At 39.2% G+C, this 26,747-nt stretch overlaps 1 protein-coding gene across 1 annotated transcript in view; it reads right to left on the reverse strand.

Annotated features, from left to right (window-relative positions):
- Positions 1 to 26,747, reverse strand: part of dnah6 (dynein, axonemal, heavy chain 6) — a gene marked incomplete at both ends in the record, with an annotated part of 74,752 nt that overhangs the window by 42,601 nt on the left and 5,404 nt on the right. Inside the window, 31 exons of the mRNA XM_083926822.1 lie at positions 1,697 to 1,868; positions 2,536 to 2,667; positions 3,948 to 4,105; positions 4,396 to 4,543; positions 5,874 to 6,095; positions 8,943 to 9,086; positions 9,397 to 9,579; positions 10,871 to 10,993; positions 11,487 to 11,708; positions 11,794 to 12,006; positions 12,511 to 12,637; positions 12,864 to 12,971; positions 14,692 to 14,840; positions 14,928 to 15,095; positions 16,384 to 16,521; positions 18,909 to 19,070; positions 19,351 to 19,506; positions 19,680 to 19,805; positions 19,989 to 20,099; positions 20,418 to 20,582; positions 21,587 to 21,818; positions 22,115 to 22,211; positions 22,318 to 22,498; positions 22,823 to 22,942; positions 23,039 to 23,131; positions 24,958 to 25,008; positions 25,239 to 25,394; positions 25,609 to 25,752; positions 25,863 to 25,976; positions 26,186 to 26,314; positions 26,472 to 26,723. Coding sequence (XP_083782948.1) covers positions 1,697 to 1,868; positions 2,536 to 2,667; positions 3,948 to 4,105; positions 4,396 to 4,543; positions 5,874 to 6,095; positions 8,943 to 9,086; positions 9,397 to 9,579; positions 10,871 to 10,993; positions 11,487 to 11,708; positions 11,794 to 12,006; positions 12,511 to 12,637; positions 12,864 to 12,971; positions 14,692 to 14,840; positions 14,928 to 15,095; positions 16,384 to 16,521; positions 18,909 to 19,070; positions 19,351 to 19,506; positions 19,680 to 19,805; positions 19,989 to 20,099; positions 20,418 to 20,582; positions 21,587 to 21,818; positions 22,115 to 22,211; positions 22,318 to 22,498; positions 22,823 to 22,942; positions 23,039 to 23,131; positions 24,958 to 25,008; positions 25,239 to 25,394; positions 25,609 to 25,752; positions 25,863 to 25,976; positions 26,186 to 26,314; positions 26,472 to 26,723 — 4,696 coding nt within the window. The remainder of the gene's footprint in view (positions 1 to 1,696; positions 1,869 to 2,535; positions 2,668 to 3,947; positions 4,106 to 4,395; positions 4,544 to 5,873; positions 6,096 to 8,942; positions 9,087 to 9,396; positions 9,580 to 10,870; positions 10,994 to 11,486; positions 11,709 to 11,793; positions 12,007 to 12,510; positions 12,638 to 12,863; positions 12,972 to 14,691; positions 14,841 to 14,927; positions 15,096 to 16,383; positions 16,522 to 18,908; positions 19,071 to 19,350; positions 19,507 to 19,679; positions 19,806 to 19,988; positions 20,100 to 20,417; positions 20,583 to 21,586; positions 21,819 to 22,114; positions 22,212 to 22,317; positions 22,499 to 22,822; positions 22,943 to 23,038; positions 23,132 to 24,957; positions 25,009 to 25,238; positions 25,395 to 25,608; positions 25,753 to 25,862; positions 25,977 to 26,185; positions 26,315 to 26,471; positions 26,724 to 26,747) is intronic.

The following is a 26,747-nucleotide window of genomic DNA, read 5'->3' on the forward strand; positions in this document are numbered from 1 at the left end:
GTTTGAGCTGTGAATATAATATGCAATTTTCTTTGATTTAAATGCATTTTTAGTGGTTTATAGTTTATTTTCTGTAATGATTAAGTTTCAGTAGTAGAAAGCTATTTTTTTGTGCCAAGAGAGATAAAGAGAACACACCATGATTGTTTGAAGTAAAATTGCCATTGTTGGATTCCTAGATTAGTGTAATTAGGAATTATTATGTTTAGAGTAATATCTTGTGTTATCCCTTTTATTCTATTGTCAGACGAACTAGTTGAACAATCCTTTAAATAAAATATTGGACTGGAACTCCTGCCTCTGCTCATCTGTCCTAACAGACAACCCACTGAGTTGATTATAATTCTGGAAACAAGAGTTTTTGAAGATGACGATAACTGCTAAGAAGGAAATTAGAATAGATGAAGAGATTGGCTGTCCATACCAATGTCCATCAGTTGTATGCAGCATGAACCTGTTGAATCAACTTATTTTGCAGGATGCTAGGCCAGGCTTAGCTGGTTTTGGAAAACAGAAGTAAACATTCCTGCGCTTTGTACTGTGCATAGCAGAAGGTGCGGGAGAAAGGTCTGATGCATACTGGAGTTTTTTTTTTTTTAAATCAATACCACATCTGGGTGTGTAAAAATATTATAATTTTATATTTTGAACATGTGAAAGATATCACTGAATTCACTGTAAATTCAAGGTAAATGTGACTCACATAAATGCAAAGTAACAAAAGTTATCCCCAGCTTCACTGTTTATTATGTAAATATAAAAACTCTATTAAGTCTCTCAAACTTAAAAAAAGCTATAAAACTTTCAAACTATATGATCTTAACTCTTTAAAGAAGAAAAATGTATACTTTTTGACTCTTGTTGTAATTTTGTTTATTTACCCATATTTTAATTTTATTTATTGAATGTATATATATTTTTTTCTACTTATTGATTTAAAGTCATATTCATATCTTTCCATATCATTATGATGAGTATTTGTCTGAAATGTTGTATATTTGACATTTTTATAATTTTCAATAAAGATAAAAAGGACACCATCTGGGTATTTTTGGCATGCTGCAGGTTTTGCTTTTGTTTGCAAACTGCATATTTCATGCTACATTTTGGACAAAGCAGCATGTACTGCAAGTACAGAAGGCAGTTCAAATACTGCAAGTGTATAGAGAGAGGCCGTATGATGTCAGCAGTATAAGTAAATGGGAAGAGTGGGTGTCTGTTTATTACCCCTCACCTACAGTATGTATTGCTGAGGGGAACTGTGTGTCTGAGTAATGCACTCCAGCTATGTTGAACAAGTGGTGTACAGAAAGCAGTCGTAGAAGTCACTTCAGCTCATCCTCATGCTGTAATGATGCCTGCTGGGTAAAAGAAGAGAGGGAAGGAGAGAGGGGAGGAAGGAGGCAGGGGGGGTGATGCTGCAGACGATTTGGGAGCATAAAGCTGAGATAGAGCTCATAAATACTGGTAATGTGGCTTGAAGAGATAAATCATAGCCGTGCCCCTAGCTGTGAAGGTACACAGAAACTCTCTGTATCTGTCAGTCTCCTTTAGCAAAGCTCAAGTTTAGTTTGTGCAGAAAAGAGAGAGTGAACATGCTGTATGCTTGTCCAACACATGTCAATACTTCACATTAAAATGCATCCTCAGTGAGCTAATCTGAATGTGTGCATGTCTGTATGTACTCATGTCTCACCTTGGACGCATTTGGAGAGATCCCGGAGATTGAAGACATAGTGGGACTTAGCTGGAGTGGGCAGCAGATCTACACTCAAACGGTTGTAAATCTCCACAGCTGCATCCACAATCTGACCAGCACAGTCCTTAACCTCCTGGGAAAACTCACTAAAGAAACCACTCAGGATGGACTGGAGGAAGGTTGAAAGGGAAAAGAGATCATGACAGAAGGAATGTGAGTGTGATAATTAGTGGGGCGAGGGGTGAGATAGGGACATGAGAGAGTGAGAGAGCATGAGTCAGATATCATAGAGAAGCATGTAATGTACATTATAAATTCATAATTATGTTCCTGAACCTGTCAGTAAACAAAATTATTTAAGTTTTTCTTTAATATGAAATGTTGTTTGTTAATTTTGAGCATAGGTTCTAAAGCAGTAATGTAACAACTTGTAGGCTTGATGAACAAAAAATCGGAAATTTTTGCTTGTATGAAATATTCACACACGTGAGCTGAATTTCACCAAAAAAACAAAACATGAGAGGTTGTAGACAAAATCTGAACTTGTATGTTGAATATTCACAGAAACATTTCTGATCTGAATGTCACTGGAAAAATATTCAAATGTGTAGTTTGATATTTACATAAAAACAATGCAATACAATGCAAGTGTATTTTCCAGTACCACCAAAACTGATTACAACCTCTTAAATCGGTCACTGCAACTCCACAAATTTAAAACTCATTGTGTGTGTGTGTGTGTGTGTGTGTGTGTGTGTGTGTGTGTGTGTGTGTGTGTGTGTGTGTGTGTGTGTGTGTGTGTGTGTGCGTGCGTGTGCGTGTGCGTGTTAACTCACTCTGAAAATCTGTTTGAGGCTGTGTTCTGAGGGTGTGGGAAGACACAGCATGCTGAAATGGCGAATGAATCGGGGGGTCACTGGATTGCGCCCCCCTCCCGGAGGAGCACACGCTGCGGCGATGGTCATTTGCTGTAAGAGAGGAAAAAAGAAATAAGAGTAGAAAGGAAAGATTGGTCTGCCAAAATTAAACAAGATGTCTCAACTTAAAAACTTCATCAAATGTCTCTGGCTAGAGAACTGATATGGGACTGGGATCCTGCTGGACCCCAATAATTGACGAAGGTTTGGGAAAATATTAGGGCTGCAAGTAACAATTATTTTCTCAATGTATCATTTCATTTAGAAAATTCCAAGCACTATTTTCCAGGGCCCAAAATGATATCTTTATGTTGCTTGTTTGTTCAACAGTCCAAAAGATACTGAATTCCTAATGACATAAAACATTGAAATTTGCAAATCCTCACATTTGAGAAGCTGGAACCACAGAAAGTTTGAAAATTACTCAAGCTTTTAAACACATATCAGAATTGTTGTTGACTGGGGCACCCTCTAGCTCCCCCGGTAGAGCGTGCACCCCATTGTAGGCTGAGTTTGAAATGTGATGATGGTCCACTTTGTTAACAGAAAAGCACACAGGCAGACACACAAGATGAATGGGTTTCTTATATAAACGGACTAACTTCATTAAAAGTCCAACTAGAAAGCAAATTAAGTTCATGCTGTGTAAAGACAAAAACTAAAGAGCTACATCTACACTTTTATCTTATCTAAACTTTAAACAGAAAACCAGTCCAACATTAAAAAGGCACTTTGACATTTTGGGAAAATACTTTTTTTTGTCATGTCACCCTGAGCTATATGAGAATATGAACATCATTTTTTGCTTGATGTATTGAGTTGAGTTCCTGGACGATTTAGCTGAGCTTAGCATAAAGACTGTAAAAAGGAGGAAACAGCTCGACAAATTCTATCTTCTGTGCCCTACATATATTACAAAACAGTCTTGTTTGCAGGATGCATCTTCTGTGTTTAATGTGTTGAAATAGAAAATGAGAATTGTTTCTTAGCAAGTACTAGTTATAGATTGGAGCAAGTCCGGCCAAACAACAGCTGAGCCCAGTATCTGCACCTCAGTAGTTATTTTGAATTGACAGCTAACTCTCCGAAAGAAAGCAAATAAGTGTTGTTGCCGAAATGTGTGAATGTTTAAAATGCTCTATATTCAACAATTCTTCTGACTGAATGCTGAAGGTCATGTTTACTTGTCTGTTTGTAGATTCATAAAAGGGACAGCCCATGTTATAGAGCACTATAACAGCTACCCCAAAGTCAGATGTGTGCACGTACATAATTATGACTGTCAAATGTGCCCTTACAATGTAGTTCATCTTTTTTGTAGACATTTATACCTGGATCTCCTTCCAGAAGAACTTGCTTCTGTCATAGAAGCCAGAAAAGTCCTGGAACTGGCGCAGGAGTTCTATAGGGGGCTGAGAGCCATAACTGTCCAGTTTAGGCATATTCAGGTCATCCACAAAGACCACTAACTTCTTGTTACCAGGAGCACCTACAGGGAGGGAAAGAGCAATAGATGAGGAGCGGAGAAGAAAAAGGTCAACACATTTACAGACCGACAGATGGCAAGAAAGCATGATACTGCACGTAGATTGAAAAAGCTGAAGTGTGAAGAAAAACTGTACGACCAGATATAAATGAATGGCTAAAAGAACAGATGAACTGTCTCATAATCAGCAACATTGTTTTTTTCATGTTGTTATAACATGTTTTCATGTTCACTCAGATGTTTACATTGCAGTATGTGAATGATTGTGCGGTAATGCAACAGCGAGCCGATACCCATAATGTTTTTCCTCTTTTTCTCCAATTTGGACTCAATGATCTCCTGCGTGCGGGCGGAGGAAGTCTGAGCCGAGAAGTTGATGTAGACTGGGAGGTATCCTGCCTTTTCCTGGATAGTGTTAAGTAGGCCTCGAGCCACCACTGACTGTAAGGGACGGACACATAAAAAATACTTTAGCTGTCATAGGCGACTTGTTGTCTAACAAGTTTGACTTGTAACTAGGATTGGGTACCATTCACATTTAAACTGATACAGATACTAGTACCGATAACAATACTGTAATCTCAAAAACAACACTTTATTCTCTCTGTTATGACCATAATGTAATTTCAGTGGTAACAATATGTCCACATATTTGTATCCTATTTACTTAGAACATTTAGAATATTTTACACACTACACAAAATAAAACCCTACCCTACCTCCCTCTCCGCTCCCAAAACCATCCTTACAACCTCAATCAGTCTGTCACCAGGGCAAAGAGATCGAGGTGTGTGTAAACCACACTGTGACCACTTTCCACTCTCCTCTATTATATTATATAGCAGCGAGTGTTGTCTGATTGGAGTTTTGAAAAGTGTTACCACACTTTAGTCTGCTTTCGGTTCGCCATTATCCCTGACTCATTGTGACGAAAAAGCTGCAGGGGCGATGTTTACTCCATGTTTGTGGTTCCTCAAGTGTGTGTCAGAGCTGAGCCGCACTTTCTGTCAAACATGCAGAGGAGAGGACGGAGAAGCCTGCACTTTCGTGCTCTCAGGTTCAAAAAATGTGGCACCGACTGATTTAACGAGATCTGTTACTCAGTAGTACAAGCAAAATTAGGTCATTACCCTTAAATGTATAGTAAGTTCACTACCCAACCCTACCTCTAACACTGAAACACTTTCATTAGCTTCAAAGTTTTTCAAAAATTCTTGTGAACTTTTGCTTCATCATACTTTGAGTATTTATGGTGTATTTTATATGGATATTGGGATGATCTCTACAACTATTTTATCTTTTGTATGTTAAAGTTTAACATAATAGTTGCAATTATGACAGATTTGGTTTTATTAAGGATTTTAATGTGCATTACTTGCCCTCAATTAGTCATGGTCTCTGGCTATCCCTTCAACAAATTGAATCAGGGTGGTGGATGTAGACTTCCAGGTGACACGAGTCACCAGCCACTTTTTTTCACTTGCTAGCAAGATGTTTAACATAAAGGCTGGTTGAAATATGCTTGGATAAAGATATGCATAAATAAATAAAACTAAGGCAAAGCTTCCTGTGCATTATGTGCTGTTAAATCCAACACCAGTCTTACTACACTACAACACTGAAACACCTGATAAGGCTAAAAATATCCACACCGCATTGTATCTGGGCCCCCCTATTAAATTACCTGTATCTATTAAGTCAGTGGATTCTGATATATGGTATAGCATGTCATGGTGTTGCTACTGTTACTTTTGTATCCATCAAACCTTACCTTTCCCACGCCAGTGCTGCCAGTGAAGAGGACAGAACGTCGCACAGATAGCAGTTTCTCCATCAGGTAGCCGTAGCGGACGGTGTCTGTGGTGGGGACCAGCATCTCAAAAAAGGGCTGCTCCCTAATGTATTTAAATGAAGGGATTATCTTCTCCCATGGCTCCAGACGCTTGTGGTTAAAGTTCATGTATAAACTCCACAGGGTACCATTCTTGGGGAGCTACACGGCACACATCAATGCACATTAATTTACACACGTGAAGATACACACAAAAACTGAAGTTGTTCCAATATCGATTTTGCAAATGCCTCCGATACTGCCAAAAATGCTGGTATCCGTATTGGCAAGTATGCAAGTCTATGCACTGATTGGATACCACATAATTTAGCCCTCAATAAAATCTACTATAAAGAAGATACTTTTTTTTTCCCGTTATGACTGATTATCAAACTACTACTCAAAAAGAATAATATGGGAACATTAAAATCACACATCAGATCTTGACAAACGAATTATTGAAATTGAAAATCCAGGAACTGTCTACAGATTCTGGCCACATGAGGCCGGGCATTGTTCTGCAACAGGAGGAACCGAGGGTCCACTGCACTAGAATAAGGTCTGAGAGTCGCTGTGAGCTCCCAGTACCTAACAGCAGTCAGGGTACGATTGGCTATGACAAGAAGGTCTGTGCGACCCTCCAATGATATGCTTCCCCACACCATCACTGACCCACCCCCGAACTGGTTACAGGCAGCATAAAGTTGTCACATGTGCGGACTGTAAAGAGAATAGGGAACCAATGGCAAACCTGTCAATTCTGGTGTTCACTTATGAATGCCAATCGAGCTGCACAGAGCTGGGCTGTGAGCACAGGTCCCACTAGAGGAAGTCTGTTTCTGACAGTTTGGTTAGAAACATGCGTACCAGTAGCCTGCTGGAGGACATTTTTTAGGACATGCACAGGCCGCACGTACGGAGGAGGAGCTGGGATACCTGTGCAACCTGATTAGGGTACAGGTACTGCCTCATGATACCAGCAGTGTCATAAGTGTGGACTAGGACACTAGCAGAACACACAACTAGAGAAAAGTCAGTCAGGAAGGATGAAGAGAGAGCTAGTGTCTGTGGCCACGACATGCAAAGCCATTCCCTTTTTGGAGGTTTCTTGCTATTGCCTCTCCATTGCAGCTGATGTCACTTTCATTTGCATTAAAGCAGATGAAATTGATTCACAATCACTTGTGCTTCCCTATATTGACCGTGTACATTGTATTGGAACATCTCTAACAAAACCTGGCAGATAGTGTAATGAATCTTAAAAAAAAAATGTATACAAGTTCCTTCTTTACTGCATGTTATTAGCTATGAAAGCCTCCTCAGAAATCGGGCTTTAAATAAACACATTTTACTGTTGTTGTTGTTGTTGATTGTAGTCTTTGTTATGTGGCACTTTGAAAGTGTCCCAGCGGCATGTAAATTAGTATTTGGCTGCCATGTTTGTTCCCTGCATCCTGCTGTTATTGACGTGTGTGTGTATGTACGCATGTGTGTTTTCCTCAAGCTTCACAGATGGGGGCTAGCTACAATGGCTTCATTTCAAGGTAAACACAAAAACACTCACACAAACAGTTCTCTGATCTAAATAATATTAAGATGGTCAAATACACACACTGACACCACCGCAAAAACAACAATATCAGCTCCTTATGCACAGACAGATGAACAGATGTGGAAGCAGATGATACTCTGCCTCACCTTCAGGTAAGTGAGTTATTTTCCTCTAACACTGTGTTCTGCCTCTGTCAGTAAGGCATTCCTTCAATCATCTGCCACTACTGCCAGCAAAGACAACCCTTTTCCAAATTAACTTCCCATTTCCTGTGAAATTGAATGACTCATGATATCAGCTTCCACCTTCCTTCATGTATTGCTATGCACCTTCTTTCTAAATTAAAATGATCTCCCCAGACGACCAATTCATAATTCTGCAGAGTTGGTTAGGTAGAATAATGATATATAATGTCCCTTTATAACATAAACAGAAAGTCTAATTTTATCTGGTTTAACTTTCCAATATGTTCCCTGCAAGGCTATAACCCACCGAAGGTATTAAGTTGTACTAAAATATACAATATGAATGCTCTTAATGTCTTCCTTTCACATGAGTGACTGATACCGTAGAGAATAATCCTCTTACAGACTAGCTGTGCTCCAGCTACATCCAGTGCCAAGAGTACTTTGATGTAATATAATATGAGCTAACCTTCAGGCCTTTTCACATATTCCATTCTAATACCAGCAAACACGCTGGTTAATGGATTTGACTTTGTAATATAGAAGAGGGATAAAAAATGCCTTGAGTGGCAGAGAAGAGTTTTAACAGCAGCACTGAGACACAATTGTGACATTTTATTTTTATGTACGTCGTTTTTACTTATTTATGTATATCAGTGTGTTATGAACATATGTAGTGTCAGCAAATGTTACAATCAAAGACATGAATGTAGTCTCTGTGATGTCAGACAAATGGCTTGTAAAAGAGCTTATTTCCCTGTCGCCTTCTTGGCAGTGCCTGCCTGACTCTGCCTAACTCCTGGCTAATCCAAAAAGGGTCAAAGAGGTTGAGTATGGATGGAGCTAAGTCAGACTTAATGAAGCCTACAGCCTATGCTAGCCACCTGTGACGGCACTCACCTGTCACTCAAAGCGGCAGAGCCCTTCACGATGCAGAATTTAAAGCCTTAATATAATTTAAAAATTCCCCCCTGTACAGTTATCATGCACAGAAACATTAGCTAAAGAGATAAAAACATCTTTTGTACCAGGCTGTGAAACGTGTACTTTTCCTTTAAGTTAGGCACTTTAACCTGGGGTTCTATGGGGATTGACTCACTTTTGGAGCCAGCCTCAAATGGCCATTCAATGAACTGTCTGCATTTTTTGGTACTACCTCTTTGGCTTTATCTTTATCTTTTAGCCCCGGGGGTTGCCCCTGTAACCGTGTACCTGTTCATCTACTGTATATATGTATGTATCTGTAGGTGTGTGTACAGATAGGCTATATACCTTAGCTTTGCTGTTGTCTTCAAACTGCTGTCTGATGAAAGTGTCAAAAGCATCCCAATGAGAACTGGTCAGGTTTCCCCCTACAGCCCAGAGGTAGCAAAATATGAAGGTCTGACAAATTATGCTGTTGAGATGCTTGGAATCCTAACACCAACACACAGAGACAAACACAACAAGGAAAGAAGCTCAGTTAATGGCATGGTTCAAAAATAAGTATAAACATAACCCTCATTTACTGAATGTATTTGTGGGGTCCAATTATCTATAAGGTTTTGGTGTCATGGGCTGTCTTGTTGTCTGACATTGCCAACAACAATACTGAATATTTTTGATTATAGTGCTGAGTTGTTGTGCAAAAATGCCCTCATTATCACTAATAGACTTGTCCTTCTATGGCACCATAAACTGAACAGAAAAAGACTAAAGTGACGGTTAAATATTGTGTTTAGTGTACCATTTGAAGGTCTGGCCCTCCTTTGCCCAGCAGCAGTGCCTCCAGCAGGGAGCACAGAGTGGTGACTTTACTGATGTCCACCTGTCGAATCGCCTGAGTACAATGCTTCAACACAAACTGAAGACCGTTCTCCAGATACTGCTCAAACAGCTCCAGCAGGTATGTTCGCACTGGGTCTGGGAGCTAGACAGAAAGCATGGAGTGAAGAGATTGATGTAGGCAGAGGAGGGGTAAGTGATGTAGTAATCTTTAAGACATTTATTTAAATAATAGAGTTATAAAGTTGACATTTTGGGGAAATATTTATTCACTTAAAAGTGTTAGATGAGAAGATTGATACCACTTTCATAACTGTCCGGTAAATACAAAGCTACAGCCATGAGACAGTAGCTTAGCTTAGCTTAGCATAGCATAAAGGACTGAGAGTAAGGGGGGGAAATCTAGCCTGGCTCTGTGCAAAGGTAAAACAGAATGCACTTTTCAGTATCTCTAAAGCTTACTGGCCTTGATTACCTTCCAACATAGCTATTTTCAGTCTTTATGCTAAGCTAAACTAAGTTAAGCTAAACTAAGGTAGTCTAAATGTCTGTCAGTAGCATCATATTTAAGGCCAGATATTAGAGTGGTATTGATCTTCTCACTTAACCCTCAGCAACAATGGGAAAAAGCCTATTTCAAAACTGCTGTACAATTCCTTTATCAGGTACTGTATACAAGCTACTAATTTGAAGGAGAGTGTAAGACAGAGAGGACAGAAATTCCGGTAAAGTGTGGAGAATGCTCTCCTTGTCCCCAAGAGAAACAGAAAGACAGAATCCCTCAGTTAAACAGATAAGTGGAAATCCATACAAAACAAATTAAAAACTTAAATAAAGTCTAACTCTAACAACTCCACAAATTTGTTGAAAGTGTAATTAAAGTTATCCCAAACAAAGCAGAATGCAACACTGAAACTATGGAAAAGATGTTGCTTGTTAAAAAATGATTGAAGTAGCTTTTTAAAGAGGTTAAAACACTCAATAAAAACAGGTGAGGGCACAAACAAGGGAGACAACTAAAGCAACACACAAATGGCAGATTTTCAGATAGATACAACAGACTTTTCTCAGTCAATTAGACAGTGAGAGATATACAACAAGAGAGACACATGACCTACTGTCACTGCGGTGTTAAGTCACACAAACTATGAACTTTGACTTGATGTGCTGTCATTAACATTTATGCTGATGCCTAAGTTCTTATGCTTGTAATGCCTCAAAAGGCCCATTACTATTCAATCAGAAACACACATATACAGCAAAGATAGCCACTAATTAAACTTTTTGCATGTGGTGCACCCACGGCTTGGACTGTGATCAAGGAAGCATATATGCTGATATAACTAATGTAAGAACTATAGGCTGCTCAACGACAAATCCTCAATAACATTTTGTCACAAAAAATCTGGTAATTACAGAGATACAATATGTACAACCTTTGCTCCTAGACCACTGATCCATGTCTGGACATAAGGCATCCACTTGAGCTCATCTGGGTCAATATATACCATCCCGCAGCGACTGACTGTGGCTGGAGATGCTACAGCCAAGTCCTGGACCTGAAAAACACAGTTTATGAATGAAATTAAAAGTCCAATATTCTGCTCATCTTCAGGTTCATACTTGCAGTTTGGGTTTATTCTAGAACATGTTTACAGGCTTTACAGTCCTAAAAACACATTATTTTTTCATACTCTGTCTGTATATACCTGTATTCACTCTCTGGCGGACCCCCCCCCCCCGACATAGCTTGATTAAAGCCACAGTTTCTGAATAAGGGCAGTTTGTATTTCTCTGTTAGTGGTACGTTTTGATATTCAATAACAAATAAATAAAGATGTGGAAATCTCACGTTTAACAGTATGTAACCTTTAAATAAGATCTAGGAGTACAACCCACTGTAGAACAATGTAAGAATACAATATGGCAGAAAGCACCAAACTCTTATTCAAGCTGAAGCAACTTAACCCTTAGACCGTCTTTAACATTGTGCATATGAGTTTGAAAACTGCAGACAAAACATTAAACTCTATCAATTTGTTCAGCTCTTACCTCAAACACCATATGTATGGATGGAGTAAGCTTGATTCGCTCGCTGTTAGCCAGACAGAGCATCTTGTTGTCATCCAGCACCGTGTTCATGTTCTCAATCCACAGGGCGTCAACTGGCCCATCACAGATCACCCACTTGTGGTCGTCAGTGGTGTCGTTGACTGCATCACGGACACTCAGCGCCATCAGTCCATCACGCCACTCTAAAGTTAATGTGTTAACCTGAAGGGGTTGAGAAAAATAAAGAATAAACGTAGAGAAAGGAGGGAATTATCTGTTGTGTAATGTATTGTCTTGTCAACAGTACCTCTCCGTAGAGCTCTCCCATTGTGACAGATTTTGGGTTGAGAATATAGGTCTTGACATGTTGGTAGAAGGGGTTGTTAGCCTTGTGTTCTGTGCACTGAAGGGTCTCCAGTGTGTCTGCCAGGATGCTGTAGACAGTGGTCTTACCTCCACCAGTAGGCCCTACCAACATGACACCATGGCGCACTAACATGGTCTCATACAGCTGGATAACCTGGTCATAAAAAACGTGGTGAGGAGAGGAATGAGGGCATGTTTCAAGGATTTGTATACAAGTGTACTACTATAGAAAAATGAAAAAGAGCAGCTAGAATTCTATAGAGCTCAACAGTAAGGTTTCGCACATTCATATTCTGAATCAGAGATTTGATGTCGTAACCATCCAAGGTACACTTAGTTATCTGTATTTTATAAACCCTGTTTTAAGAAAAACATGTTTTATTCGCGATATGGCGAATTAAACATGAGCGCGTCCTACAATGTTTACCAACATTGTTTACCAACATTGTTATGTACACAGTCTTGTACATTTGCTTTTTTTCTCCATTTTCCAAATTAGTTTTTGCGCCAAATTAAACATTTTGTCACTATTCATCTCACATTTGTTTGGCTTGGTTCCAGGCTTAAAACCCTTGTTTCTATGGATTTTTTTAAATGAACAAAAATACAAGAAAACAAAACAAAATAAATAAGGGAACATAATTTTCCCTCTTTGTACCTTGTTGGTCATGCTAGCCAGTGGCTGTAGGTTTCGCTTAACCAGAGACTCCAGGATGGTGGTGTGTAGCACACCATAGTTATGCTCGGGAATACTCACACCAGGGAAGAGGTCAGATAGGATACCACTGGAGGTAGGATGACATAATACATACACACATACAGTAAAAAAAACAAAAAAACACACACAATCGAAAATAAGTGTTTTCATGACAACACACCTCTGTCTCATTGACACTTATTTATGTGGACGGTCTAGTGTAATACACTAATGTTGTGTTATATGTCCGTATGTGTGCATTTGGAGCACCAAAAGTAAGATATGCTTCCTTACAAAAAGTCAGTTAGGCTTACCCAAACAGCACAGCATCATCAGTGAGGAACTTTGGCAGGTTAGAATCCCTCAGGGCTCTGATAAGAACCACATCCTCACTAAGGTGGGGGTTTTCTCTCTTAAGAGACCTTAGAACACACACACACACACACACACACACACACACACACACACACACACACACACACACACACACACACACACACACACACACACACACACACACACACACACACACACACACACACACACACACACACACACACACACACACACACACACACACACACACACACACACACACACACACACACACACACACACACACACACACACACACACACACACACACACACACACACACACACACACATTACAATTCCATGTAAACTTACACTTATACTTATTTTGTTATACTATAATATGACTGAAATTCTAAAATTGTTGCAACATGGTGTTTTTGCTTTATTCTGGATTTATCTTCTTTAGACCATTATTCTGTTTACTGATTTACTGTTTACATCTTGGTCATACTGCAGAACAATTCTGAGTTTACACAATGTTCACTACATCATTTGACTAGTCAGTGTTATAGAAAATGTATTAAAGAAAATCTGTTAAAAAAGAAAATCCAATAACACTTTTCATATGACCACATTACTACAAAAGTGACAACACTGGCATCTTTTCCAAAGAAGCTAGTGCATTAAGTTAAATAAATATTAATATTATGGGAAACTTAATGTTATAATAGCAAATTCATTAGTGAAAAATATACCCCTTACAAATAGAAATGTAATAAAGATCATAAGCAGCTGACGTGAGTTGATAATTCAATATTGCACAACCTGATCTTCACAAAAAAAAAAAAAAAACAGACAGTAGAGTGGTAGATAATAAATGTGCGCTTAACATGGAACCAATAGACTCAGAGGAGTAAATTTGTAGGCAAAGACAGACAATGAATCACAAGCCAATTACAGTTCCCTGAGCTTCAGCTAATAACTAACCAGTGAAAGCACAACTTTCACTACAAATGGTCGAAATCATCCATTCAAATCTAGTCCAAACAGGCATGCAGCTGAATCAGGTGCTTCTCAGTTCGGGGAAAGCAAACCCCTGAGGGAACTGGAACAACACTGATTGATTTGCAGCCTTGAATGGGTCAAACAGACTAACATTTCAACACTACTGTGTCTTCATCAGAGTCTGAATGAGTCATTTTTTCTCTGATTAAAGGCTACAAATCAATCAGTGTGTTCAAGTCTTTTTTCTTCCCTTGGAGATCTATTCAAATCTATTTATGCACCCACGCAGACCAGGAACAACAAATCTTTCTTTTGTCTCCCTAATCTTGTTCTAAGTCTCTTCATGTGTCTCAACCATCATTCATTTGAGGTATGATATGCATTCGACTAAGTGAGGAATTTCACACAGATTCATTCATTATCTCAGCGCATAACTGAAGAAGCACTTATTTTCTTTTATCAACTGTACTCACATCAAGAAAGTTTTACCCGATATTATGAGTAATCACTGGTACAGTATTTGAGATTTCGAGGCTTTTGCATTTGATTCATACATAAGTTCAGCACAAATGATGACCATCTAACTCACTGATGTTGACTGCAATGGACTAAAATAACATATCCATTTGACAGGAACAATCTTTCACTGCACATTCCACACACATATGCTAAATATACTGAACGCATTTATGCATGGGTGACTATGTGAGTATCAAAGTCACAATGGTCCTTCTGGGACATGCCTGAAAAGATGAATGTTTGTTAATCTCTATATGAATGCACATGTGTGTCAGTGTTTGAATGAGTGTGATGATCTGACCCAGCCATGACCAGGACAGACTTGACAGCTCTCATTCCAAAATCATAGTGGTCCTGCTGGGACAGCTGCTCAGAGCACAGCTTGTACATCTGGGTCATTTTCCTCGCTAGGGTCTTACTGGACTCGAATCCCTCTGAGTATAAAATGACCTTAACGGAGGGAGAGAAACAAGGGAATGATAAAAAATATGAAGAGAAAATAAGCAAGCGTATACACACATGCAGAGAGTCTGTTACCTCAGCAATGAGTGCGTAGTTTGGCACCATCATGGCTATGGGTCTAAAGAGAGCTTTAAGGTTGTCAGGAAGCTCCGTTCTTCCAGCATAGCCTGGGTTCATGGTGATGAATGCAGCACACGTCATCACCAGCTTGATCTCCCGACCCTCAAATCGAAATCTTGACAGCTGCATAACACAGAGTTGATTGAGATGTTCTTGTTTATGTGTGTGTGTATGTGTGTGATGTCTTAAACATCTACATAAGCTAGTAAATTATGTGTGTTATGGTGATTTATGGACCTAACTATTTTATAATTTATGTAATCTGTGTTGGCTGTACAGTAATGCTACAGTAGATTGCTAACTAATACCCAGTTGAACTTGCACACTATGACATAGGTAAAAGCTGTGTGGTTTATGTCATTAAATGCAACAATAAAATTATTGTGTTGTGTAATGTCTCATGGAATCCATTTCAGTTCATCAATGTAAACAAAATGACTGGTGTTTTGTTAAAAATCACTGTTCAGCATTTAATACCACATTTCCTCCAAGCTCGACCTAACCTGGGATTAAACACTTCACTGGGGTAATGACTTTACTTGACTTCCTGACAGGAAGACCCCAGGTGGTGAGAGTAAGCAGACCCACGGGTTTCACCCTCACCCTTAACACAGGAGCACCCCAGGGCTGAGTTTTGAGTCCCCTGCTGTACTCTCTGTACACACACAAGAATGTAGCCATTTTCACTCTTACACCATCAAGCTTTCTGAGGACACATCTTTGGATTGGCTAGATAACAATAAAAAGACCAAGCTCAAAGAAGAAGAGGACTTGACCCGCTGGTGTCATGGCTACATCTACTTATGCAAAAGGAAAACTAAGCAGATAATAGTAGATTTTGGGAAGAAGCATGGAAGAAACCACGACCAGCTTCAAGTACCTTATTGTCCACATCACAGAGGACCTGGGTGCTGCATACTGACTGGGTGAGAAAGACCAGGCAGAGACTTTCACCTCAGACACCTGAGGAAATTCTGGGTATGCCCTCAATTACTGATGAATCATTACTCCTGCACGATCAAGAGCATCCTGACGGGGAAAATCACTTACATGTAAAGAAACCACAATAGGCGGTGGCCTACCCTGCCTAATGGGTATTTACACTAGGAACGGTAGGAATAAGGCTAAGAGAATCATTAAAGTTCCCAACCACCTGGGTAACTGCCTTTTCTCCCTGTTAAGGTCAGGAATAAGGTACCGGAAACATCGGGCCAGCACTGAGAGGCTCAGGAAGAGCTTCTACCTTCGGGTCACTAGGATCCTAAATGAGGACACTGCCTAATATTTTTTTGATAACAGACCATCATCACATTGGCACAGTGGAATCAAGTGTTTAATCATCACTGCTTAGATCTGAAAGGCTTATTAGTTAGTCTTGAAAACAATGGTAAATGTGTGTGTACGTGTTTACCTTATCAGCTTTGGCATTTCTTATGGTTATGAGCTGCTGAGCGATGACAGACAACACTTCAATGTCGATGCGGTTAAATTCATCAAAACAACACCAAGCACCCGACTGAGCAAGTCCACTAAAGAAGCGCCCCATCATCTGGAAGAGATAAGTGTGACGAAAGAAGATAAAGAAATGTTACGGGTCAAATAATAATGCAGGTTTGGGCTATCATTTCTACTTCTATGTTTCAAGTATTGTTTCATAAAGTATGCATAATAAGGTCACGTGAGATTTTCACTGTAACTCAAGGTAACACATATAATCCTGGCTCAATATGTCTATGGCAAATTATTCACCCTGCTGTGCAGATTAAGAGATTTGCCAATATACATTATATTAGCTATTAACATGATTTAGGGACAATGTGACGAGATGTACAGTATTTGAAATTAAAGTCTCAGTGGAGTTGAGCCTCAGAGCAATGATGACGTAAAGGACAAAAACAACATGCACAAATAAAAATGTAATCGTGGTAAAATCCCTAATGTATTATATGTTATAATCTTACAATTTTTTCTAATTATTTTCTGTCTTGAGCCGAGTTCATTGTAGAACACAAGTTTATCTTTTTCTTCACCGCAAATAACTAATCCAGGTACAGAACTTTGAGAATTACATTGCTGAAAGTAATCCCTTCAAAATCATCTTGGGATCGTGCTTGCCCATGAAAAATAAGTTTGAAAGCAATAAAAGTAACCATACTGTAAATATCTGTAATATCAATTTAAACAAGTAAGATGATTCAAGAAAATATGTTATAGCTTTTAATCATTCAGCTTTTTTGAGCTGAAGGCAGTCATGTTTTCTAGGGAACATATGTTTGCAGCTGTGGGAGAGAGGTAGTATCAGAAAGTTTCATTATACTTGGGTGTCCTTGTGTTACTTGCACAACTCCCATGGATCATAAAAAAAAAACACTGTTCAAAGTTATTAATATCTCATGGGCAGCGAAATGAAATGTACGGTAATCGTTAAATGTTTCTAAGCCAAAGTGGAGCAGAGCAGAGATGAACAAAGCACCAACACAAAAAACCACAGAGTGCTGTGATTCCAGCCTGGCTAAATCAAAGCCCTGTCCAACTCTAATACACAGGTGTCTCTTACCGATAACTAACTACGGCAGACAAAGAGAAAATGGCTTTCCAGCTGTACTAACTCCAACCTTGCTGCACTGCAAGACAACAAGCTGTTTAACATGAAATTGAAATGCACATCATCTCAAGGTTAAAATGCCCAATCTGAAGTTCTTGGACCTTACCAAAAAACAGGTATATTCCTAAAGAATAGAATACAGTATAAATACTTTATTGATCGCCAGGGATATTTTTTGTTAGTTACAATTACTGATAATGACAGTTAATAGAAAAAAAAATTAGAATTAGGATATTTGTACACATGTACATTTAGCTGCTGCTAAATCAAAGCAAAAAATATATATTTTAAATAAATAAAAATAAACAATGAAACACAATTATATTAGTATTTTAAGTAGCAGGAAATATGTGAAATATGTATATTACAATACAATATAGGTATACTGTACAACAGATAATTGATAATAGTGCTGAAATGAAAATTAACTATGATAGTATTGCATTGATATAATTAACCAATCACAGTTACATTATTATTGCAGTATTGCACACAAAGATAATGAATAAATAATTATGGATAAAGCAGTTGACTAGGTGAAATAGGTCCAGGGGCCGGTCTATTCACTCAGAGTGTCTGTCACTCTGAAAGAGGCATTGAAAAGTTTGATGGCCACACGCAGAAATACTTCCTCTCTTCTGTGGAGCATTTTGGTGTTACGAGTCTAGTAATGGAGTTGTTTAACAACCTTGACTCAACAGAGTGCAATAAGTCCTTCCACTGTGAAAAACAGGCCAGAACTTTTCCAACATGCATTCTTTGAAAGGGTGCAGCTTAACAAATTAATAGTTAAAAAGTAAAAAAAAAAACAGTAGGATAAAGGACAAAGCAAAAGGATTTGAAAAAATACAAAATGATTAGGAGCGAATGAAATAGGATGCATGCATGGCCAGTAGCCACTAGTCAGATACAGTACGATACCTACTATCATAGTATCACATGCAGTTGTCTTGTGAATCTCAAACATCTATTGATGAGGCAGGGCAGGCAGAAATGGCAGAATAATTGCTTGAAGAACATAGAGAATCTGGCTGAGGGCAATGTTTTAGACGCACACAACTATCAAAGGTTCTGTACAGTGTATCTGTTAACTAGCACTAACACTTGACTGACTGCTTTTGTAATAGTGCCATCTATTGGTATTACTTAGTAGGTACAGTTAGAGTGAGACAGCCTGCAGAGCTAATTCAAAAAGAGTGATTCAGTTTTAAGTTTTAGTTATTGGGAATTAAAAGAAGAAAAGAACAAAATAATAAACAAAGAAAACAAAAGAAACGGTGCAATAATGAATGGATGTGGGTTACAGATAAATACAGTTTATCATGGCTGACCTTGTAGTCAAGTCCATCAGAGCAGTTGAAGACCACACACTGTATGGCCAGGGCCTTAGCCAAGTCCTTGGTGGTCTCTGTTTTGCCCGTCCCTGCTGGACCAGCTGGAGCTCCTCCCAGGTCTAATTGGAGAGCCCCCATCAGACACAAATAGCAACGGTCCTGAGAATGGTGAGAGATAAAGGGCCGTTTGAATAACAGTGACTGTTTGATTGTTAGTTAGCTTGGTTGTTTGTGTCTTTTTAATATAGTAATGTGGCTTTTCAAACAATCTGATTGAAGTAAAATAATGAAGCTGGGGGAAGCTTGCGTGACTGTGGATAAAATATGTAATTGTTTTTTGATCTCAATGCATTGACATTCAACAAAATGCATAAAATGTTTGTGTTCTACACAGGGGATAAACCATTGTTGGGACAGGAATAAGCATGTAATTAGTTACCGTGAGTGGTGTGATAACCAGTCTAGGACAGGCTCCGAGGTATTCATAGCCATAAATGTAAGTGGACAGAGCCATCTTGGCTACACAGTTATCCAGCTCTAGGTCCCAGTAGTAGCGTAGCTGCCTTTGCCATTCAAAGTTAGAAATCGTGTCCACCTGAAAAAGAGGGCTAAAGTTACTAAGATGGTGAGATGTAACAAGCATTTTTTGAGCCCCTGAAAATCCCCAGTCAACACCTACAGCTATGATACCAAGCCAAGACCAGACATCAATATAAGCTGCTTGATTAAGTCTGTTTTTGTACTACTGCACTAACACAGCACTGGTACCTTCTGGCGGACTAGATCTGTTACAATGTCTCTGGCATGAACGTCAACGGTGATGAGGGCAGTGATGATATTACGGTGTAAAGTAGGCAGCTGTCCTCGTACCAATGCCGCCAGAGCATTCAGTCTCTGGAATACACACAAACACACAGACACACACAGACATACACAGAAACATTACTGGGTTAGAAAGTTAAAGTTAAAAAGTAAAAATACTTTTACTTATTAGCAAACACAAGTGATTTGTTCGGTGAAATCAGATTTTTTTCAACCAGGTAATTCAGTCGTAGTAGAGCAATTATTATGGTTTACATCAAAGTTAGTGAGTTCAAATTTCTGCAGGGCAGCAAAGTGGTCATGGTCTCCCTCCAGGCAGGCATCCATGTCCCTGCACCACATCATCTGGGAGATGGTCAGCACCACCTGGTGGAGACACACACAAACTGAAGTTAAATCACTGCATATAAAACCGAATATATAGTAGAAAGTACCACCTGAAATTGATTTGAACTGAAAAATCTATCAAAGCTTTTATACAATAACAATATTTCTTAAAGTCTTGGTTAGCTCCTGAAAGTGACAGTTCTCATGGTTAGGAAAATAATACATATTTAAAAGTAAAATTTACTGGTCACAAACAATACCACAGAAATATGAAATTGCTCCATTTAATATGTGTGTGTGTGTGTGTGTGTGTGTGTGTGTGTGTGTGTGTGTGTGTGTGTGTGTGTGTGTGTGTACCTGTGATGGATGTCCAGCCACCACCCATTCCTCTCTAGACTTCATCTGGTAGTCGGCAATGGCAGCCTTGCTGAGGCGTCGCAGTGAGGAGAACATAGCCTCCTCCACTTTGCAAAGCCAATCCTCCACATTACCTTGTGCCTTCAGACCTTTAGTCAAGCCCACCTGCACTTACACACAGAAAAACAAGATCAGTTACAGTAAAGGAAATGATTAAAGTCATGTCAAGCAAAATTGCCACTGCACTAATCATGTACAACTCAGGAGAGGCTGGTCTTCAGCTATGTACAAAGAAGACTGAACCCAGAAGAGAAAAAAGCTAGCAGCCACACTCTGCTGCTCTGGAGTTCAAGACGAGTCAAATTCTTAAATTCAAACAAATTCTTGACAAACGTGTAGTTTCTAAAACAATTCTACACAGTTCATTCATTATTTTCAGTATATCCAGTTTTTGCTTTAATTACTGCCTGTACAAGTTTTGCCTCATTCTTGCATTCTTGCACTCATATTAAAGTTGCTACGTCAGAGAAAAGTGGTGTTTTTATGGCTGAGAGTTACATATTATACAGATTTTTTATACAAGTTTGACAGTAACAGTTTCCAGCTTTGAGAATTTGGCAACCAATTATTGGCCTTTTAGCACAAAACATTGGGACAACAAAAAGGCAAAACAAGCCCCCTAAAGTATTTCTTATATTTAAATATTGCTGTTACAGTCAGAATCAGTAAACTGCACGTGACAATGCTGCACGTGTTGACACGTAGATTTGTGTGCATACGGGCCTTTTTTTTAATGTGCAGTTGTTGTTGACCATGGGATGAAAGGTTTGACTAGCGCGTCAACATCGGGTGTGAAGATATATTAAACTAAAGGAAAAAAAGCGAACCTTAAAGAATCACAATGAGGAAGTTTGTAAATGTCGGAGTCATATTTGTCATTACTGGGCTGACGTATAACAGTTTAGTACTGTATCCTAGGATGTGTTCGTAAGTCGTTGGAGTGCATTCTGTCACATGTCTGAACGGCAGACTGCCAAGCAATGTTTTCATTATAGTGTAGAGTGTCAGATTGGATTTACGAACGCAACCTTGATTACTCAAAATATAATGTAAACTCTTAAAAGTTAGTCTCAAGTCCTCTGAAGGTGTTAAGGTTACTCAAACCTGACCTTTTCTCCCTCAGGAGACACCATGTTTAGAATGTCTTTGCTATAGACTGCCTCCCGTTCTCCAGCATCCAGCGCAATTCCTGTCTTGGCCTCAGAAGTTTGTTCGGACAGCAAAGCAAAGTCTAGTCTTATAATGGCATCAAAGCACTTCCTAAGGTGGGGCTGCACTGCCTGAGGGTTTCTTGTCTGGGCCAAGATTTTTAGCAGCTCATCATTAGATAAGAAGCAGAACCTATCAGGGACAGATAGAACACGTATCAGAGTATTTTACATGACACATCAGCATCCACATCATAGTGTTTATTACTCAGTGCTCACTGAGAAGAGATGTTTCGAGAAACAACTGGAAACCTGTCAAAGGAGCATCGTACTATATATATTATAGTCTTACATTTAAAATGCATTTTGTGAGCAGGGGAAACAAATGAGGGAAGGATTTAAAATAAAGACAAAGGTTTCGGATTAATAATTAAGGAGATGAGATGTGTTGTACAAGTCTAATGTGTAACAAACCAAGTATGTGTGTACCTGGGGAAGATGACCCTTTTGGACTCCAGGTAGTCTTCCAGACACTTCTGTATCTCATCCAAAAGAGTGTTATTGTGCTGAAAGGTTTCCAACAGATCTATGGAGGATAACACAAGTGCATGCATGATAGTTTACATCTTTCTACCTGTCTCTGCATATACCTGTCTTGTCTATATTTCCACTAATGCTGTATGGCTACCTACCGGGCTGTGTGGCTGCTTTAATGGCATTGGGCATCTTGTTGACCTTTGCCATAATCTCCTTCCAGGATTTGTCCACCTTAACAAACATTTTGGACTCAGCAGGCAGCTGCCTCTTGATGTCTGGGGCCAAGAATATACTCTCTAGGTATAGCCAGTTCCTTTGACATGTGAGCCATTCATCCTGGTGAGGAAGGTGGACAGAGAAGAGGGAGGGAATGCAAAAGGAAAATGTGAGCAGAAATAGAATTAAACAGGCAAAGTAAGATTATAATATGAATAAACTGCAGTCTCAGATATGATACTGTTAGTCTTTCCCTTCATGAAAGAGTAACAAAGAAGCATTTCTCTAGCAAGCAGTTTGGCTTCTTGTTTGCAGCCACTAGGGGGAGCTATTGTGTAACATTTGAGGCCAAATCCAAAGTCTAAATCTGCATTTAATATCAAGAGAAGAGTCACTTGAGCCAAATATAAGATCACTCTATGTCATTCTGTTCTAAGCCTTTACCAGTGTTTGGTTGAAGAGGGTCAGCTGTCTCAGCAATTTGTCCACCCTGAACTTGATGGGAGCAACATACCGAGAAGATGCCACCGTGCCCACATTGATAATGCCGTCATCCAACAGTACCTTTACAGTAAACAAACAAGGAAACACACCGAATTAGATGTACTGACACACTACTATAAATGACTGTGTGTGACAGTGTATGCTGCATGTTCCCACCTGGATATCATCCGTGCCTCCCAAGATGAAGACGTTTTTGGAGTCACCGTGAGACAGCACAGTGAACTCTGTTGTCTTCCACATGTCCTCCACCTGCATGGCTCATTGAGAGGGCAGAAGGTTAAAGTTAATGTATCAAATCTAAATGATGAACAACTCCAGAGTAGAGCTGCAAAGACGAAACGATTAATCGATTGGTCAATGCACAGAAAAGGAATCCACAACTCTTTTGATAATTGATTAATCATTTCAGTAATTTCAAGCAAAAAGGGCAAATATTCTCTGGATTCTGATTCTCAAATGTTAGGATGTACGGCCGGTCTTTGTCATACATGTCATATTGAAATTTATTATTTTATTGTTTTGGACTGCAGGATATTGACTAGTTTGTGTCAGTTGGTCGTTCTAATCTAAACAAACAGCAATGACATGCAGAGTTCCCCAGGGGTCAATTCTTGGTCCAGTTCTATTTAAAATATATACTGTATGCTCATCAACAGAATTGCAATATCCGCCTGCTATCCCCTTTAACTATAACTAGACTTAAAGGACATTATAAGAGCAACTTGTTTATGCCTTTGTTTTTAGTAGACTTGATCATAACATTGTCTTTACAGGTCTTTGTAAAAATCAATTAGACAACTGCAGCTTATTTAGAACGTTCCTGCCCAAATCCTGACTAACACAAAGAAAGTGGAACACATCATCTCAGTTCTCAGAGCTTTCAATGGCTTCCTATGCATCAAATAATTGATTTAAAATTATTATTATTCACTTACAAAACAATGAATGGAATGAATGAAAATAAACAAAGTGATTATAAAGCAATCCATAGCTCTAAGAATATCTAAGAAAGGCTTCCTCACTGTTCCCACGGTGCAGCTCTCAGTTTCTATGCACCACAGATTAAGAGATAAACTTAAATACATTTGAGGTCTGCCATAACCATTTGTTCTTTTAAATCAATTGAATTCAAATTTATATATAGTTCATTACAGTTATTTCTGGACACTTTTCATATAGTGTAGTTCTAAACCACACTATATAATTTACAGAGACCTAACAGTCCCCCCATGAGCAACTGCACCTATACATATCAAGGCCTGAAAGGTTTGCCACTGCTTTTCCTGAGGTCATATCTGTCTACATATCCTAAATTCTTTGGATTTACTGTATTTCCTTTTTATGTTTTTTTATATACTATACTAATATTTCCTTTTGACTTGCCTTGCAAACTGACCGTGAGCTTGGATTTATTGTGAATTACATTTTTTCACTCTTTTTCAACATTTTATATACTAAACTATTATCGATTAAAGTAAAGCTAGATCCTGAGACAGATTATCTGTGAAAAAGCAATGTATCTCTAGCTCCACCTTCTGCTCCCTGTCTGCTCCTAATGGCATCTGCTAGATTCCATCTCGCCCAAGCACCAACCAATCTGAGTCAAGCAGTCTCTAACGCAGTGTCAATTACGGCTCATGTCAGTCAAGCCCAATCAAACTGTGAAACTAGGCAGTGCTGATCAAATATTAAATATATTAAACTTGAACTGGCTATGATCAATGCCAGGCCCCAAATCCAACCATCGCAACCATCAGAGCATCACATAACCCCAGCCACTAGCCATAAAAACATGCAAAAAGTTATTACCCCACACCCAATGCACATGTGCCATGTGTGTCAACACAGAGAAATATGGATTCAACTTGATACTATGGAGAATCTTTGCAAGTGCTAAAAAATCTCTCAGAATCCTCTGTATGTAATATGAATCATCAAATTGGCATGATTAAAAAGCTACTAATATCCAACAGAAAGGAAGAAAGAGTATGCTTCTATTGCAGTTTCTCCAGTAGATAAAGATAGACATTTAAGATATGTACACATATTCATTGGTATCTCCTTTTTCCACGTACCTTTGTAATAATGGTCTCCACTGATGCCTCTCCTGAAGCCTGCCCTGACACCTAAAAGTCAAAGGCTGTGTTAGTCCTATTTATCCAGGTCAGACTTAAAGACTTAAGTTTTACCCACTTGTGTACTTCTATACAAAAATACAAAAAAATGTAGTAGGGTAGATTGGGTAAGGGCAAGATGTAGTACACACTTACCCTTTTACTTACTTTATAGTCAGTAATAACCAAGGTTCAACAAGTATAGCCAGAGAAGCTGACAATGTATCCTATATTTATGTTACCTCCTGTATCTCTGTGGCATAGGAGAAGACATTAAGCGCATCCAAAGCATCCACAGTAAGCTCCTCCACATTCAGGGAGGCCCCCACAACAATCTCTAGAGTCTTCCAGTGCTCTGGTTTCATACATGGGTTACGTAGATCAGTGACCACGGGCAGCTAAAGTAAAACACATAAATATTAATGATAGCCACAAAGCTGTAGTCAAGAACAAGCTGGCTAAATCCATAGTACATGCTTGCAGTCTATGTTTTAATGTCATTTCAAAAAGAGATTTGGGTCAACATCAGTTTTGTTATTTATGCCACATACAACACACATCTCACACACACACACACACATCAGTCACTTCAGAACACTTTGTCCTACACACCCTCTGCTTCATGACTTCCACCTTGTCCTTAAGCCTCGGCATTACATTGTTACGTGGCAGACCCTTCTCCAGTTGGTTGACGTACTTGCTATATTTGGTGACCTGTGAGCTGAACTGCTCTAGGTCCAGTTGCTTAAGTGTGCTCTGAGGATGGGTGAACATGGAGGGACAAGCTTAGAAGACAAGAAGGGCTGTTTACACATGCCTGTATACATACAGTATGTGTCACCAATAAAATGTTAAGTTCACCTCACCTGCCTCCATCCATTTGATAAAGTCTCCCATTCATCTAGAGAGTCCCACAGAAGTTTCTTGAGCCTAAACTCTGCAGTTAACTCCTCAAGGGTTTCAAATTTGGTGACCTCCACCTTTATTCATCAAAAAGTAGAGGTTGAATACTAAGTTAGGTTAGATTTTTTTTGGCTTGTTTGTTAATGAATGCTTAAACTAAACTAAATTAACTTTTCTGTTTTGGACCCAGTTTTCCAACACACAGAAACTTGTTATGACTTCATTTGACACATCATCATCAACATCATTTTGGAATTATTGAAAAAATATAAGAGAACTACTAGACCTTGAACTTCTTCTGGTAGGAGGTGTAGGCAGAAGCCTGGGCCTGCAGCTCATCTATGGAAATCTGTATACCATCCAGCAGCAGGCGCACTTGAGAGGAATCTACATTGATATCAAGAAGTTGTGGATCCTAAACATGAAAAACCAGAGTACAAACAAAGTAAAAAAGAGCAGAGGCCTCAACACGCTTTGAGTAGCAAGGCTCTGCATGAAAAACACCCAACCTAGCTTGTTCTTAAAGAAATGAATACAACTAAGGTTTTAAGGTTCTATGGTACTCCACGTACCTGTGCCTTATACTTGACTTTCATGACCTCACGGTTCAGCTCCTTAATGTCCTTGTGCAGGGAGCTGCACAGCTTGTCCATGCTGGAGTCCCTTTCTGCCACTGCCTCATCGATGATGGTGTGCAATGAGGAAATGGAGGGTTGCAAGGTGGCGAAAACAACCAGATCCTCAGGTGGTGTGGGAACTGAGTACATGTTAATCAGACTGTACATCTGACACACTTTCTCCTGCTCCTCTTCTAGCCCCGTAATCTGGTGGGAGAGAGAAAAAGAAAG

Source organism: Echiichthys vipera (genome assembly GCF_963691815.1).
Source record: "Echiichthys vipera genome assembly, chromosome: 2".
In the NCBI taxonomy this organism is placed as follows: domain Eukaryota; kingdom Metazoa; phylum Chordata; class Actinopteri; order Perciformes; family Trachinidae; genus Echiichthys; species Echiichthys vipera.